The sequence below is a fragment of the Musca domestica genome, unplaced genomic scaffold (genome assembly GCF_030504385.1).
Source record: "Musca domestica strain aabys unplaced genomic scaffold, Musca_domestica.polishedcontigs.V.1.1 29, whole genome shotgun sequence".
In the NCBI taxonomy this organism is placed as follows: domain Eukaryota; kingdom Metazoa; phylum Arthropoda; class Insecta; order Diptera; family Muscidae; genus Musca; species Musca domestica.
In genome coordinates this window covers 2,180,805-2,196,607 of record NW_026712296.1, presented here as the reverse complement: position 1 = coordinate 2,196,607, position 15,803 = coordinate 2,180,805, and the positions used below count along the sequence as shown (strand labels likewise).

Here is a 15,803-nt window from a genome sequence, read left to right as displayed (position 1 = left end):
CGGCACCATCCCATTCAACACGGGCCACCCAAGAATGGCTACAAAATGAGGTTCCTAGCTTAATTTCCATCGCACAATGGCCACCAAAATCTACGGTTATTAATCCGTTGGACTATTGTTTCTGGAGTATTTTGGAAAGCAAGATTGGCACTAGAAGATACCAAAGTGTAGATCACCTCAAGCAAGCGTTTCGCCGGGAATGGGCCAAAATGCCGCAGAGCAACATTTTGACAGTATGTGACGGTTTCATTGGCCGTTGGAAGTCCTGACTGCCAGTCTTAAGAAATATATTAACATAATTAGAGTAAATACACATTGAACATTGCCTACAACAAAAATGGTCGAAATAATACACATAACAAATTTACCCAATAAACAATCAAAAGATATTAATTACACTATCGTAAGAAAATTATGAACCCTATGGATGATGTGATATATTATTAAATTGTTTAAGATAAACAAACAATTGTTTAGATTCCAATTTTGAATATACAAAGAAATACACCCAGCGTGTTGAAAACTGTATGTCTCCGTTCAATTTTGTATTGTGTTCTTATTATAGATTTAACAAATTTTAAAAGGAAATTGTTTTTTTGCTAATCATGATGGTATAGCATCAACTGAAATGGTATAAAAATGCCTGAATTTGTTTGGAATCATTGACCGTCACCATTAGCAATGGAACAGGATTAAATTGCTGACGATAAGTGAAAAACATTTCTTTATGCGTTGGGAATCTTTGATGTGATTCTAGAATTATTACTCGAAAGTTTGGCATGTGTGGTGAACTTTTACGAAAACCTTCGTTGTGAAGATAAACATCAAAGTTAATGGCTAATGTTTCTACACCAGTAAGATCTGTGTTTTTCTCATCCTCCATCTCCTCATCGTAGTTTTTTAAGGTTACAATATCGAATTGTTCAAACTGTTCTTTAAATCGTTTATACTCATCTTCATCTTTGAGAAACTCCACCAGACTTTTTCGAAGAAAATTTGTGCCACAATAGCGACGTCTTTTTGCTTTACTCCAATTATCTTTTGTCATGTCATCAACATCATTATCGGCCTTTCTTTTTAGATTTGATTTCATGTTGCCATTAAAATGTACTTTAACATCATTTGTCTCGGTGTCAGCGGTGTCTTCTTTATTATTTTGATTTTTAATGTCACCGCGTATTTTATCAAACTGCTGCTTAACTTTGGCATAAAATGTTGATTTTTTCACATAATCCGGCACACTTTTATTTTGTAATTCCGCTTCTAATATGGCCCATGTACAATCTTTAGCAGTTTCTATTTGATATTTTGGAAAAATTATATTTTGATGTTTCACCAAAACATACCCAACTCGGGTGAAATGGGAATATACCAGATATTCACTATATTTGCTTGACTTATTTTCGCCTAATAACAGGATATATGCCTGCTCGATGCTTAGAATTCTTGAATTGTATTCCAATTGAAGACGATTCTGAAAAGAATAAAACAATTAAAAAGATCGTAGTTGGTAATTTTTGGATAAGTTGGTGGCGTAAAGACTCGCCCACTATTTTACTAGTTCATACAATCTTAGTGTTACTAGGGTCATTGACATTATTTTAAAATCGTATATATATATATATATATATATATATGTATATATTAGGGAAAACGCAGCCGCCTTTTTTATATAATATTAAATTGGACTATTAGTTTATAGCGTTTAAAAATTGATTTTTGCCCACCACAAAACTAACAACAATTATTTTTTATTTAATCAGTTTAAAAATTATATCTAGAATACTTTTAGAGGTATTTTAGAGGATTCGTTCTAGCCAGTTTTTCATAATTTACAGCCAAATTTCTCTTTTCCTTTATATTTCCTGAATTTACAATTCCTCACAATCCGAAGTTAAAAGTGAAAAATGTTTACAAAAAATATGGATCTATCTATAAAATCATCGGTTGCCCTCTTTTGAACTATCACGATTAGAAATTTACAGTGAATAAACTTTCATAACGTTCTTAATATAAAACCGTAAAGATACAAGTGCACAGGAATCCGAGATTCAGATTTCTATTAATTTATTTTAGAAAGCACTCTTAGCAAAGACAATCCAAAATTATGTCAAAACAAATCTGACAGACAAGATGCCGCTTTGTTCTTTGTCCTCCACATATCAGTGGGTATGGAAAACTTTGTATTTTTATGATTCTCTTATTTTCTAAAAAACCTGAACTTGATATGCGTAGGGAGCGTACCACATATTTTATATATTTTTATACCCTACACCACAAGTTGGTCAGGGTAATATGTCTTTGTGCATTTGTTTGTAACAGGCAAAAGGAAACGAGATAAATCCATAGTTTCTTTTGATGATCTGCATAGAATCACATTCCGAGTCGATTTATGCATGTCCGTCCTTGTATTTTTGTACAGGTCGCATTTATTGTCCGATCCAGATGAAATTGTGAAGAAATAATTTGCTAGAACCAAAATTTAGATACAGCTCCCATATACATCTCTGTCCGATTTGCCTTTTATTGTGCACCAAACGTGTAATATTATCCCAAATATTATGGAATTCTGTACATACGACCAGATTCGGCCTGAAAATAAGTATGCCAAATTTTATTGAAATCGTTTCAGATATAACTACATATGGGAGCTATATATTGTTCATCCGACTTGTTATTTTTGTCCTCCGCAGCCGTAATATGCACTCTGTAACAACGATATTTAGGGAAAAATACCAAATTCAACTCATAAATATCTTTGTTAAATTTTATCGAGATCGGTTCAGATTTCGATATAGCTCGATTTGAAGTTAATTGTGCACCAAATTGGTAATACAAGCCCGAATTGTAAAGGCACAAATTCTAATTCTCCCGAATTCCCCATAAAAACTTTCATTTGTTATGTGAAGCTCTACCAAATATGCAAAGTGGTGTAGGGTATCATAAAGTCCCCCCGCCGACTCAGTCTTTTATTTACTAGTTTTTTTAGTCCCTAGTGTTATCTTAGACTAGGGGCTTTGTCAACGAGTGTTTGTAAATATGATTAATTTTAATTTTTTTTATTTTATTAAAAGGCTATTTTCCCAAGCATTGAAATTTAGATTTCCTCTCGCAGGATTTAACCTCAAAACTTACCACTTCCAACAGAAACATTGCTTCATAATATTCCAAATAAAGTTTGCCGCCTTCACTAAAACCAAATGTACCGAATTTACCATCCTTGCGAACTATGCGCACAGCTTTGACTTCATTATCCCATTCGCCAACAGCTCGTCCACTTAAACGTTCTATGCGAGGCCGGGACAACTGTCTTTGCAGTTGGTCTATTAATATAAACATCGAATTAGAAAAAATATCATGTTTTGTCAGTTTTCACTTGCCATAGAGTATTTCTAACTCATGTTTTTCCTCTTCAGTGTTTTCCGGTAATGACCTTTTGAGGCCCATACTCATTCCATCGGCATCTACATTCCTTAGCTGTGTTAATTCTTCGGAACTACAAACCGTGTCAATTAAAAATGTTTTCAGTTCTTTTGTTTTCTTTAATTTACCTCAAATATGTAGTTTTGGGTTGAACGTGAAGGACATCTTGTGTGATTAGGTTCATTCTGGAGTAAGGAGCGGGCAAAATGAATGTAGACCTCCTTATTTACGAATGTGATGAAAGCAAAATGACAACATGAATGAATACACATTTGTTTACGAAAAAGACATGGGGAAACTAAGCTCACTGAACAGTCTGAACAGTGTTACCACCGGGCTATCAATAGATCGTGAATAGCAGCAAAAAAAATCAACCAGAATTGATACCAGGTAAAACTACTGATTAAATACAAGAGATGTCGCTGCATGTTCTTTAAAAAAATCGTAGTTTTTTATATGCGCTACGAATCTCTGGTTATAACACAATGGTATAAATTTGCTAAAAAATATTACGATGTACTAAGTTTGAGTCCAAGCAAAGCGACGAACTCAAACAATCCTGAAACGGATGTCATTCAAAGAAACCTAGGATTAAAACCCAGTATTTTGACGGACTCAAACAATCCTGAAACGGGTTTCATTCAAAGAAACATAGGATCAAAAACCCTTATTTTGAAGTGACTCGACTGTAGTTAAACTTTAAATAATAGGTAAACATGCACTAAAGTACACTAAAATTTGAATGAAAATTCCCTGAAATCACGCCAAAGAAATAAAACACATCCGAATTCGTTTTGTGCGAATGAAAATCTTTCGGATTTATTAATTAATTATAATTTAAGTCTATACTCGTTGCGTTTTCATTAAAATTTCATTAATCGTTATCGTACTCTCTAATAATACTCTAAAATAAAAATATTTTGTTTTTTTTATGTGTGTGTAGCTCTTGTTTCTTAACAATTTTCGATATTTTTGTACAAAAATGTGAAGTATTAGTTATTTGGGAGTAGTTTTTCATTTTCAATTTTTTCAATAAATATGTCTGTGTGTTACCAAAATAAAATACGTCCTGGTGCGGGTGATGTGCCTTTAGAAAAGAGTATTTCAGGAATTTCATCATTTGCAAAAGTGTCATTACTAAAAAAAATAGTAGGAGGTAGGAAGAAATGGAGGGAGTTTCGATTAAAAAATATATATTTGTTTTTGTATGGATAAAATTGTAACAATTGGCTTTTTTGTTTGTTTTTTTTTATAAATAAATTAATTATTTAATAATAAATAGAAAAAACGTAAGAGTACAAATACAATGTAAATTATGTATGTGTGTTGGGGTGTATGTAAGTATGTATTGCATGTATTGTTTTGAGCTTAAAATTAACACATTTGTTTAGAGAACAAATCTCAGTTTTAATAAAAATTATCTTTATAGACATCAAGTGGTGAAAAAATGTTGCTTTTCCTTTTCGTCGATGATGTTAGATGTAGAGCTGTAGACTTTCATCCCTTTGTTGGGTGTATTGGACATTGTACTATAGGACGAGCAACTCAAAGGACTTTGAGTCAAATACACTTCCGAATACTCTGAGACAGAACATATGCTAATGTTTGATGATTAAACGATAGACACACTCATTAACATTGCTAGTTACATCTAAACATGTTTAACGGCGCCGTATAAACAGGTAATTTCAAGAAATTTCTTTAGAAGAATTTAAGGTCTGTGAAAATAAAGAAATAAACGAAAAAAAGAAAGAAGTAAGGAATTAAATTAAAAACTTCTGAATTACAATTAAGAAAATTAAATAAACTAATAAGTATTTCAAACTAAGCTATAAAAAAATATAAAATAGATATATTTTTAGAGCCTATCATCAATTGAACTGTATAAAGCGTTGCTGAAAATTTCGTTTTGCTATTTATACACACACATGTATAATATCTATAGGTCCAATATACCAAGGAAGTATGCATATTCATTTGGAAAACGAAAAAAGGGCCCCAAAAGAAAAGGGAATAAATGAAAAATATTGAAGTCTAACATAGAACATTTCAATTGAAAATACTAAAGTTTATGGGTGGAAGGGAAAACAATATGCTTCAACACCTGCGTTTTTCCTAAATATTCAACAATTTTTATAATAAGTTTCTGTGCATGGCTTTACCGAGAGCAAATTTCTGGTTTAATTATAGATTTTGACAATTTCAACAGCATTTCCGATAGTCCCGAAAGTAATAGATATTTTTGAATATCTCCCTAATCATAAAGTATGGTGTAAAGCCGATATATTCTTATTATAGTCACATAAATGGTCTGAAACGGAAGATATAAAATCTGGTGTCTAATGTACCTCCAACTTTGATTCCAAATATAGTGGAGATTTATGGAACCTTCTGTGTGAAGTGCAAGTCCATCGAGTATCAAGGAAAGATTTTCGGCTTTTTCGTTGAAAGTTCTAGAAAGCTGAGCAGAGACTAGAGACCAGTAGTGGGATTATCTAACTAATTTTTTGAGTTACAGACAAAAATCGGTAACTTTCAAAGCCAAAATGTTGATATAAAAATCAGTAAAAAAAGTCTTAAAGTCGGGCGGGGCCGACTTTATGATACCCTATACCTCTTTGCATACTTAGTAGAGCTTCATATAGCAAATAAAAAGTAAAAAATATAACAAATCGGATGAACAATATATATGGGAACTATAGCTATATCAGAACCGATTTTCACCAAATGTAACATACTTGTTTCTATGCTCAATTTGGTCGTAAGTGTCAAATTCTATCCCATTTGGGCAAATATGACACGTTTGGTGCGCAATAAAAGTCAAATCGAATGAAGAAATATATCAGAGCTATATCGATCTCGATAAAATTTAGGAAAGGTATTTCTGTGCTGTATTTTATATATTTCCCCAAAAAATCGCAGTTACAGAGGGAATATTGCGTCTGCGGAGGACAAAAACATCAAATCTGAAGAACAATATATATGGGACCTATAGCTATATCTGAACCGATTTCGATCAAATTGGCGTACTTATGGTCGTATATGCAAAATTCCATACTATTTGGGTTGATATTACACAATTGGTGCCAAATAAAAGGTAAATCGGACGAATATATATATGGGAGCTACATCTAAACTTTAGCCGATTATCTCCAATTTCAATAGGTAGACTTGTGCAAAATTTCATCTGGATTAGTCAAAAAATGCGACCTGCCCGACGGTCAGACGGACGGACATGCATAAATCGACTCAGAGTGTGATTCAATGCAGATTATCAAAAGGAACTATAGTTTACCATCCCCTGTGATAACGCTTATAAGGATAAGGTGTCAAATTTTTAATATATTTTGGGTTTAAATCTTTATTTATCGAAATTGAACTTGCCCCTTCATCCGAAAAAGAAAGTGAGATAATATTACCTTTCCCTAAGTCGGTCTTTGGAAAAAAGATTTGTTTTGTTTGGAGAAATTAGAAATGCTCCGTAGACAGAAAGCTGAATTTGATTTCCAACCATTGGATTTTTAAGTAAAAATTTCAAGCACCTAGAAGTACAGCCAGGATTAAAGAATTGTCTACAAGTTATTGTTCATCAACCTGGGCAAAATGTTTATGACGAAATTTGTACGAGCACTTAACTCTAACACAACTGAAATCTAATCTATCTATCGGGGAGAATCGATAGACTCTGATTCGCATTTTTGGGAAAAATTAATGGTTTAAAAAATCAAATCATTGGCCCAAAGACGAACCCTATTGAAATTGGTGATAGTGGGATCAGATTTAGATATAGCTCCTATATATATCTTCAACCGCTTTCGGGTTAATTGTGCACCAAATGACCAATATCAGTCCCATATAAATGTTTCATCATTTGGCTTTAAAGTGCCTCACATTCGTAATATGCACTTCACGACAATAATCTTTGGTATCAAATACAGCCCAGAAATACCGATGCCAAATTTTATAAAGATTGCTTCAGATTTGGATATAGCTCCCATATAAATCTTCAACCGATATCCGGTTAATTCTGCACCAAATGGCCAATATCTTTCAAACAGTCCTGAATTTTGGCACATCCGACTGAATTCAGTCTAGAAGCAAGTACATCAAATTTGGACAAAATCGGTGCAGATATAGCTATAGCTCCCATATATATGTTTCATCCGATTTTGTATTTAAGACCCTCACATTCGTAATATGTATTCGACAACAATGATTTTTGGTACCAGATATCTTATAGAGCTCGGAAATATCTCTGTCAAATTTTATCAAGAAGCCAATATCTGTCAAAAAGTCCTGAATTTTGGTACATCTGACCGAATTTTGTCTAGAAGCAAGTACATTAAATTTAGAGATAATCGGTTCAGATATAGTTATAGTTCCCATATATATGTTTCATTCGATTTGGTTTAAGTCCCTCACATTCGTAATATGTATTCGACAACAATGATATTTGGTAATAGATATCTTATAGAGCTCAGAAATACCTTAGCCAAATTTCATCGATAACGGCTAAGATTTGGATATATCTCCCATATATCTCCTTAATCCGATTTCAGGTTTATTGTGCAAATAATGGCTAATACCAGCTTTAATGGAGAGAATTTAGGGACGTATGTTTCCATTTTGTGGAACACAGGTCCGATATATATTTTTTTAATATAATCCTTCTCGAAGGGTTATTTGGTATTGATATAAAATATTAAAATGTCTCCGCCAAATTTAATGAAAACTGATTCAGAATTGGATATGCCTCCTATATATTAGTTCCCTCTGAAGCCAAACTATAACCGCTCTAAAGACAAATGTTGATAGGTGGTATTTTCTACTTCAAATAAATGCTTTTGTTACGGGAGCTCTACTAAATATGCATAGTGATGTAGGGTATCATATAGTCGTTCCTGTCCGTCTTTTGACTTTTCCTTACTGGTTTTATTTGAGAATGAATAAAAAATCGTACCAGATTAGACATTTAAAAAATGTCATGGCCCAAAATTGAAGAACCTTTTTTGGAAGGCAAATGAGGACGAGAAGCATTCCAGATGAATTTACAAGTTTTTGACCTCCTAATCTTTAGCGATAAAATGGTCATTCTATTGTTAAAACACACTAAGCAAAGGTTTAATAGATGTCAATTTGAAAAAAAAAAAAAGTCTGAAAAGAAACTGTTTTGTCCATAGGCGATAGGTATATTTTCTTGTCTACACTTATTTGGCAAGTTCACCACTAAAGCATAAAAGCTATGGACCCGAATAAAACTCTCAGCAAATGTTAAAGAAACCTTTTTTCGGACTTGAACTGAATTATTTGTCAAAGTGCAGACGGAGGAATATGAATACCCTTCATTGGGTCTTGAGCAAATAGTTTGGGTTACTACATACTCTCTACCTTAAATTCATAATGACCTGTGAAGCGAGGAATACATATTTAACTGAGTAATGCATTTTTACTGGTATTGGCCTTTTTTCTAAGATATGTGTCATTATTAAGAATTATTAAATAATTTAGTAATAAAAATAAAATAAATAAACCTGGACATCATGCAACAAACAAATAACAAAATAACATCAAAAACAAAAACAACAAAACATAAAAAATAATAATAAATTATAAAGCAACATGGTTTGGGAGGCGCCATGGGTGGGACAAAGGACGAACGAACGACAAAATTTAACCGTGACATCTGTCAAATCTAACATTCCATTTTGAGGTCTCTCTATAACTTCAATCACTACAACATTTCGGGGAGGAGCCATAAAAATTACAACACAACACAGGTTTGAGGGTTTCTTTTGGTTTTAGAATTACACTTTTTATTAATAATAATTTCTTGTTTTTGTTTTGATTTGCTTTAAAGCCAATTATTAGCTTCTAATTTAATTTGTATTTGTATATTTTGTTTCTTAAGCATTTTTCCATCAACGAAAAATGTTGTACAATTAGTAACATTATTTAGTTTTTGTTTTTTTTTTGTTTTCAATATTTTACTTATATAAATTAATTTTAATTTAAAATTAATGAATTAGCATAGTTTTATATAAAAAAAATATATATAAAAATATATATGTTGAATGTATTTCCATGTGGGAACACACAAAACAAAAAATAAAACTTTTATGGTCAAGCATTAAGGTGGGGTTTTAAAATTTAAACAAAAAATTACAAATTGTTTTAAAAATTTGTTTGTTCTTTTGACTAAAACGGGACGGTTTGGAAATATTTTATTTTTTAATTAACACATGAACTTGAAAGGGCCAAATGTTATGATGTGGACCGATAAAATTGAAGTGTTAAAATCTCTTTAGCTGCTATATTCCATTATACAAATGGCTCAAGAAATAGATAATCTATAGCATATTTTTAAGCGAATCATTAATTACTCTACAACAGTGATTTAAGTTGGGGTCAAATTCTCAAATTTCAACTGAAATGAATTTGTTAGGCCTATTTTAGATTGATGAAAATTTTAATATAAACAACTTAAATTATTTATCTAGTTGTTTCTAAAGAAAGTTTCAATTTCATCCTATTAATATGTACATAATAAAATTCATATCGATCAAAATGACTGCCAGACTTTGGATCCCCTTAAGAACATTGTTCCTTCCCTTTATGAGACAAAATAATATTTTTTCTGTTTAAGCGGCGGCTTTAAAGTTCATGTGTTTTTTGTTACCTATGAAATAATTATTTTAAAAAACTCAAAAAATAAACGAGGAAATTAGGTCACAGGTGAAAAAATGTACAAAGTTTTAAACACAATTTCGAACAAACAGAAAAACGTATATAAAAACAACAAACAGTCAATAAATTTTAAATTCTATGCAATTTAAAATTTAATATTTTTTTGTTTTTTTTTCTGTGTGTTAATTATTTGATTTTTTTTAATAAATATCTGTTCTTAAATGAAAAATTCGTTGAGAAAGAAATTTCAAAAACTCTTGTTCGATAAATAATAAATGTTGTGTGATTATTGGTAGTTATCTTTTAAAACTAATCACAAGGCAAATAGATTTGATCGGTTGTTTATTTTTTTACTTGAACGCCTGGGAAGGTAATGTGGTTGTTTTGGTGGTGCTAAAGGCAGTTGATAAGTTTTTTTAGGTTTTTAGTCGCTTTAAATTCAGTTTAAATATTGTTTAGATAACACATTTGAGTGGTAGTTATTGAAATTACAGTAGAGTAGAGTAGTGAAGATGTTAAACCATAACCTCAATTTGTTTTTGGGCATATCTTATTCTGCAGAGATTAGAACCGAAAAGTAAGCACAGTTTTAGATGTTTTTGTAGTTTCAGTTATTTTTTTTTAAGAAATGGAATGCATTTTTTGGGGCACAAGGGGATCATAGGGAGCGATGTTAATAATAGCGTTTAATGAGATTCGCAATTTGTTGGATTTTACATGGAATTCTTGTAAAATCAGGCACTTTTCTTTTGTACTATTTTATGCGTGTGTGTATATATAAATGATTAATACTACTATTTTATTTCCTGGGGAAACTAAGGCCATGTTGGTATATTGCAAAACATGTTGTCATTTAGCTAATAGAGTGTATTCAATATATTGTTATTGAAAAATTTTTAATAATTGGGAAAGATTAATTCGAATGGCATTATTTATGTGTATTCATACTGGGTTTGCTAAACTGGCACCGGAATCAAACAAATTGGTCAGTATCCGCTTTGAATTGATAAACAAATTTATGAAGAAAAAAATTTTTTCGAAAGAATATGTGTTTGCTTTCCCAAAAATATACAGGCTTTAAGCAATAGTTTCCTTTTCCAATTAATGTTAAGGAGGAACTAATTACAGAACTGAAACATATTTATTGGTTCAGTCAATTAAAGATTTTTTGCTTATTATTTAAACACAGTATTAGATTTACTGTCTGGTTTTGTAGAAACAAAATTCTCAAGATAATTTTATTCCGAGAGTCCGAGCTATCTCGATGTCATTCGTATACCTCGGAGACATTACACGAAAATGAGCCATTAAATGGTAAACTAATTTAAATAGTTTTCTTTTAGTCCTCCCAACATGAAGTTAATGCAGTTTTGGTAAGGAAAATACACATGGATGGAGACACATGAACTGGTTGGGCAATGAGAACAGGACGAACAAAATGTCCTTGCAAATAGGACTAGAACACAAATGTGAATAATGCTACAGTATGTTTTATTAAATAATATGGCGTTTTAAGCAGATGCTGTTACAAATCAATATATGTATGTAATGAGTTAATGAGGTAGGAGAGGGACATTTTTAACGCTTGCTGTTTTTGTTTTTGGATATTTTGTGTCATTTTGTTCTTGCTGTATTCAATTAAATTATGATGCTTACTTTTTGATGAGCGATCGAACTTTTTTAATTGTTCGATTGAATATGGTTTTATTGTTGTCTCCCGCCGCTGCCGCTGCCGTTGGTGTTGTGCCCGATTTCGTGGGTGTTGAACCTAATGAACTGCTGGATGTAGTTTTGGGTACACGACTTGCCCCATTACCTCGATGTACATGAGCTGCTGCCCTGGTCTGACTTTTGTTGGCGGCATTTGTTTTCGCCGCAACTGGTACAGGTGGTGCAGGGCTAGATTTTGTCGATTGACAACTCTTCACACTCTGGCTATCCTCATGCTCGTCCTCTGCCGAGCTAATGCCTTCGGGACTCTGTCTATTTGAGGGACTTTGCCGCAGAGCAGTGACACGGTCCGGTGTTAGGGATTTAGAGTCCCGCACCGAGGCAGAACGCATGGGCAGCGAATGAATTGCTCCATTTATTACATTTGTGGAGCGCATTGGCTCCGGCGTTTGAGGTGTGGCAAGATTTTGCATACTCTGTGTACCATCGGTGGGTGATGGTGGCACTACAATTGCTGCAAGAGTTTGTTCGTCCAGAAAATGATCGAGACTGCGTGATTTACGATGCTGAGGATTAATGGGAGGAAGATGGGCAGATTTGTCGCGTCGTGAAACATTAGCGCTGACATCATTCTCAACTAAATCATCGGTAGATACCGAGTAATCTTCATTGGGCTGAAGAGTACTGGTGGAGCTGGCATTGGTCAATGCCATGCTGCCCGCTGAGACTATAGCTGCTGCTTCAGCTATTTTACGTTCACTACTCTCACTACTATCCAGCAGGCCATCAACACTGTGACTCCGGTAGTTGGTAGCTGGCGGCTTAGAATCGCCCGAATCATTGCAAATGCCCACCGCCGAGCTGCGACGCGGAGGTTTATAGGCCAATGGTGAGACATTCTGCATTGAACCACCCATAACCAAGGGCTTTTGGGCCGAAGTCGGTTGTGTTCTGTAGGGTGGGAACATATTCCTCTTGGAACCGCGACCAAACACACTCAGCTGGCTGCCGGTACTACCCAGTTTGCCTGTGCTGCTTATCATACTGCCGCCGCCGCCTCCTGGACCCAATCGCTGACGAGCCGGTGATGCCGATTGCCGATATCTATTTGCCTGGTGACTAGCTGCTAGTTTGTGATTAGTTTGATTAATTAATTGATTATTATCATTATCATCATCATCATTATGGTTATCATTATTATGGTTTAGGTTATTGAGTAAATGTAAGGCTTTTGAATTTTGACTAAGATAACTACTACAGCTACTGAGGTTGCTGCTGCTGCTGCTGTCACTGAGGTAACAACAACTGCCACTGTGGCTACGCTTCAATGCCAATTGGCCTTTCAATAATTTCGACTTCAATTTAGATCTCAGTATGGATGATGGAGAATTCGAAAGAGTTTTGAAATGTTTCTTGCTATGACTATTGTTGATGTTGTTGCTACTATTACTAATGTAACTACTAAGGCTAACATTATTACAATTAATATTATCAATAATATTCGAAATAGAAGGAGAAGAACCAAAAGAAGAGGAAGGAGAGGTATAGGTAGTTAAAGTAGTGGGATAGTGTAAAGAACCAAATGATGGTAGGAAAGTAGTACAAGTACTAGTAGTAGTAGTTGTGGTATTGGTGGTAGTGGTCTGAGAATTAATAGAATTATCATTTTTTGTTTCAAATCTTTGCGAGTTTAAACAATCCAGTCAATCGACACTGGATCGTCCTGTATTTGAGGATGCTGTAGTTGTGATCGAATTTTGTACCCCACCTTGTCCGCCGCCATTAACCGATGATCCACTGTTGCCGCCACTGCCGCCACAATTACTGCCACCCGCATTGCTGCCCGCCACACTATAGTCGGAATCGTTGCTGTGCATTCTTTGGTATGTTACCGTCGAACTGGGCGTGCCCGGTGTCATTGCAGCTATGCGATCAATATTCTTTTCGCCGCGCATAAACCTAAATCGAAAATCGAATCGAGAAAAACCGTGATTGTGTGATTACTATTTGTACGCTACGTGGTATGGGGCGTGAGCTCATGAGTTGACAACGAACCTCTCTAATTTATCGATACAGGCATCTTGATAGTCATGTATCCAGGTGACACCATTAAAATGACAAACGCTGCGCATATCCTCGGGCAGTCTCTCCGACTCGGGCCAACTGAATTGATTATCAATAATTGGTATAATATTGCAATTTGAATTTAGAGCAGCAACAATTTCCTGGAAAAAATAAAATGGGAGAAAATTGAAAAATTAGTGAAAATTTGAAAATGGTGAAGACAATTTTAAAATCGAATTTACTAAAAGGTTAATTATATCTAACAATAATCTTAATTATGCTATATTTTAAAATGTGATATATTTTAAATGCAGCGGTAGGGGATGTGAGTACTTTAAATTTCAAGGGTTATGGATATTTGAAAATACTTTTGTAAAAACACTCTGTTTTCGAATAAATTTTCAGTAGGACTCATAATTGTTTAATGGGATGTCTTTGGAAAGTAACTGGATTATTATTAGAAGACTAAAAGTGAATTTTAATTGACTTTTTTTTGGATGTCTGGTAGATAGAGGTATTTTGATTGCCATCAGAGACATTATGAAAGATTTTAAAGATTTTGTAATCGTGAGTTTTAATTAAATTTTTTCACTCACTAGAGATTTATTGGCGAAGATTTCTTATCGTGGAATTAAATGGCTAATTTTTGGCAGGGCCATTCATTTTATAACCGTGGATGTCAATGAAATATTTTAGGATGAACATAATAGTAAATTTTAATTGAATAAAATGAACTATAACCTAATTTTTATTTTAGACCCTAGGTCCCTTAGTACCAAATCCGTACGATAACTCTTGAAGGGAGTGTCCGATTTGATCCAAACTTGGTACATCGTAATAATATTGTCAAACTTAGATCGATTTCGGAGATGGACAATATCGGTCCACTCCTTTTGGTACCTTTCCTCCCCCACAAAATGTCAACATTTTCAAAGAAAATAATTTACTGCACAGAAAGGGAATGGATAACATCCGTCCACTCCATCCAGTACCTACCCATAAAGGGTTAAATTTTTGAATAATTATAAATCTTATAAAATGTGATGTAAGTGTCCAACTGTCTTCAAATTACACAAATCACAATATTTTTATTAGCCCAAGGTCTGGTGTGAAGATGGAATATATCGGTCAACTCCTTCTGGTACCTCCCCCACAAAGGGTCAACATTTTGAATATTCATGAAGCTTATAAAACGTGAAATTAACATCCGATTCCAATCAGCCTTGGTACATCTCAATATTTCCATCAACAGTTATAAAGATGATATAGATCGGACCATTCCTTATTGTACCTCCCCCACAAAAGGTCAAAATTTTGAATAACCAAAACTATTATAAAATACGAAGTAAGCATCCGGTTCACTTCAAATTACATATATCAAAATATTTTTAGTAACACAAGGTCTGGTATGAGGATGGGATGCATCGGTCCACTCCTTCTGGTACCTCCCCCACAAAGGGTCAACATTTTGAGTAATCATGAAGGTCATAAAACGCGAAATTAACACCCAATTCCATTCAGTCTTGATACATTTCAATATTATCATCGACACAAGATCTGATATAAAAATGGTAGAGATCGGACAATTTCTTCTTGTTTTTAATGAGACATTTTTAAATGGTTTACAACTTTTTTGTTGCGGATTTTAAAGGAATACTTTATGAAGAATAATATGGTAATAAAAGCGTGAAATAGTGAACTATTAGGACAAATTTTTTCAATACAGAACTTGAATTACAAAATCTCCAACGAATGGCGAATGCAACAATTTTTGGTTGAAATCGGTTCGAAATACTGTATCTATCCTACTCAATGTTAATATTTTAAGAATCAGAACGTGACTTTACCGCGCTGATTTGGTAAAATAAAAAGCCGATGCATAATATTAACAACTTAAAGTTTCGTTGGTATTGTCCAACTTCTACTTTGCTTCCTGTTTCTTACAAAATAATTTAGAAATC

General features: G+C 33.6%; 2 protein-coding genes across 12 annotated transcripts in view; both read right to left on the bottom strand.

Moving 5' to 3' along the window:
• Positions 1-536: 536 nt before the first annotated feature.
• On the bottom strand, positions 537-3,706 carry LOC101889696 (uncharacterized). Its single transcript, XM_005182874.4, has 4 exons — positions 3,552-3,706; positions 3,381-3,496; positions 3,136-3,323; positions 537-1,474 (listed from the first exon to the last, which is right to left on the bottom strand). Exons 1-4 carry the CDS (start codon positions 3,605-3,607, stop codon positions 620-622), a joined length of 1,215 nt encoding a protein of 404 aa, XP_005182931.2. The 5' UTR covers positions 3,608-3,706; the 3' UTR covers positions 537-619.
• Positions 3,707-4,211: 505 nt separating this feature from the next.
• Positions 4,212-15,803, bottom strand: part of LOC101888424 (NAD(+) hydrolase sarm1) — a 177,478-nt gene continuing 165,886 nt past the window's right edge. For 8 of the 11 annotated variants that reach the window (XM_059124473.1, XM_011293965.3, XM_011293967.3 and 5 more), the window contains 4 exons: positions 13,834-14,003; positions 13,547-13,737; positions 11,764-12,904; positions 4,212-4,560 (listed from right to left, as the gene is read on the bottom strand). In XM_059124473.1, coding sequence (XP_058980456.1) covers positions 4,473-4,560; positions 11,764-12,904; positions 13,547-13,737; positions 13,834-14,003 — 1,590 coding nt within the window. In that variant the 3' untranslated portion in view covers positions 4,212-4,472. Of the gene's footprint in view, positions 5,142-11,763; positions 12,905-13,546; positions 13,738-13,833; positions 14,004-15,803 lie in introns of all 11 variants that reach the window. The other 3 variants (XM_059124474.1, XM_059124475.1, XM_059124477.1) reach the window with 3 other exon arrangements.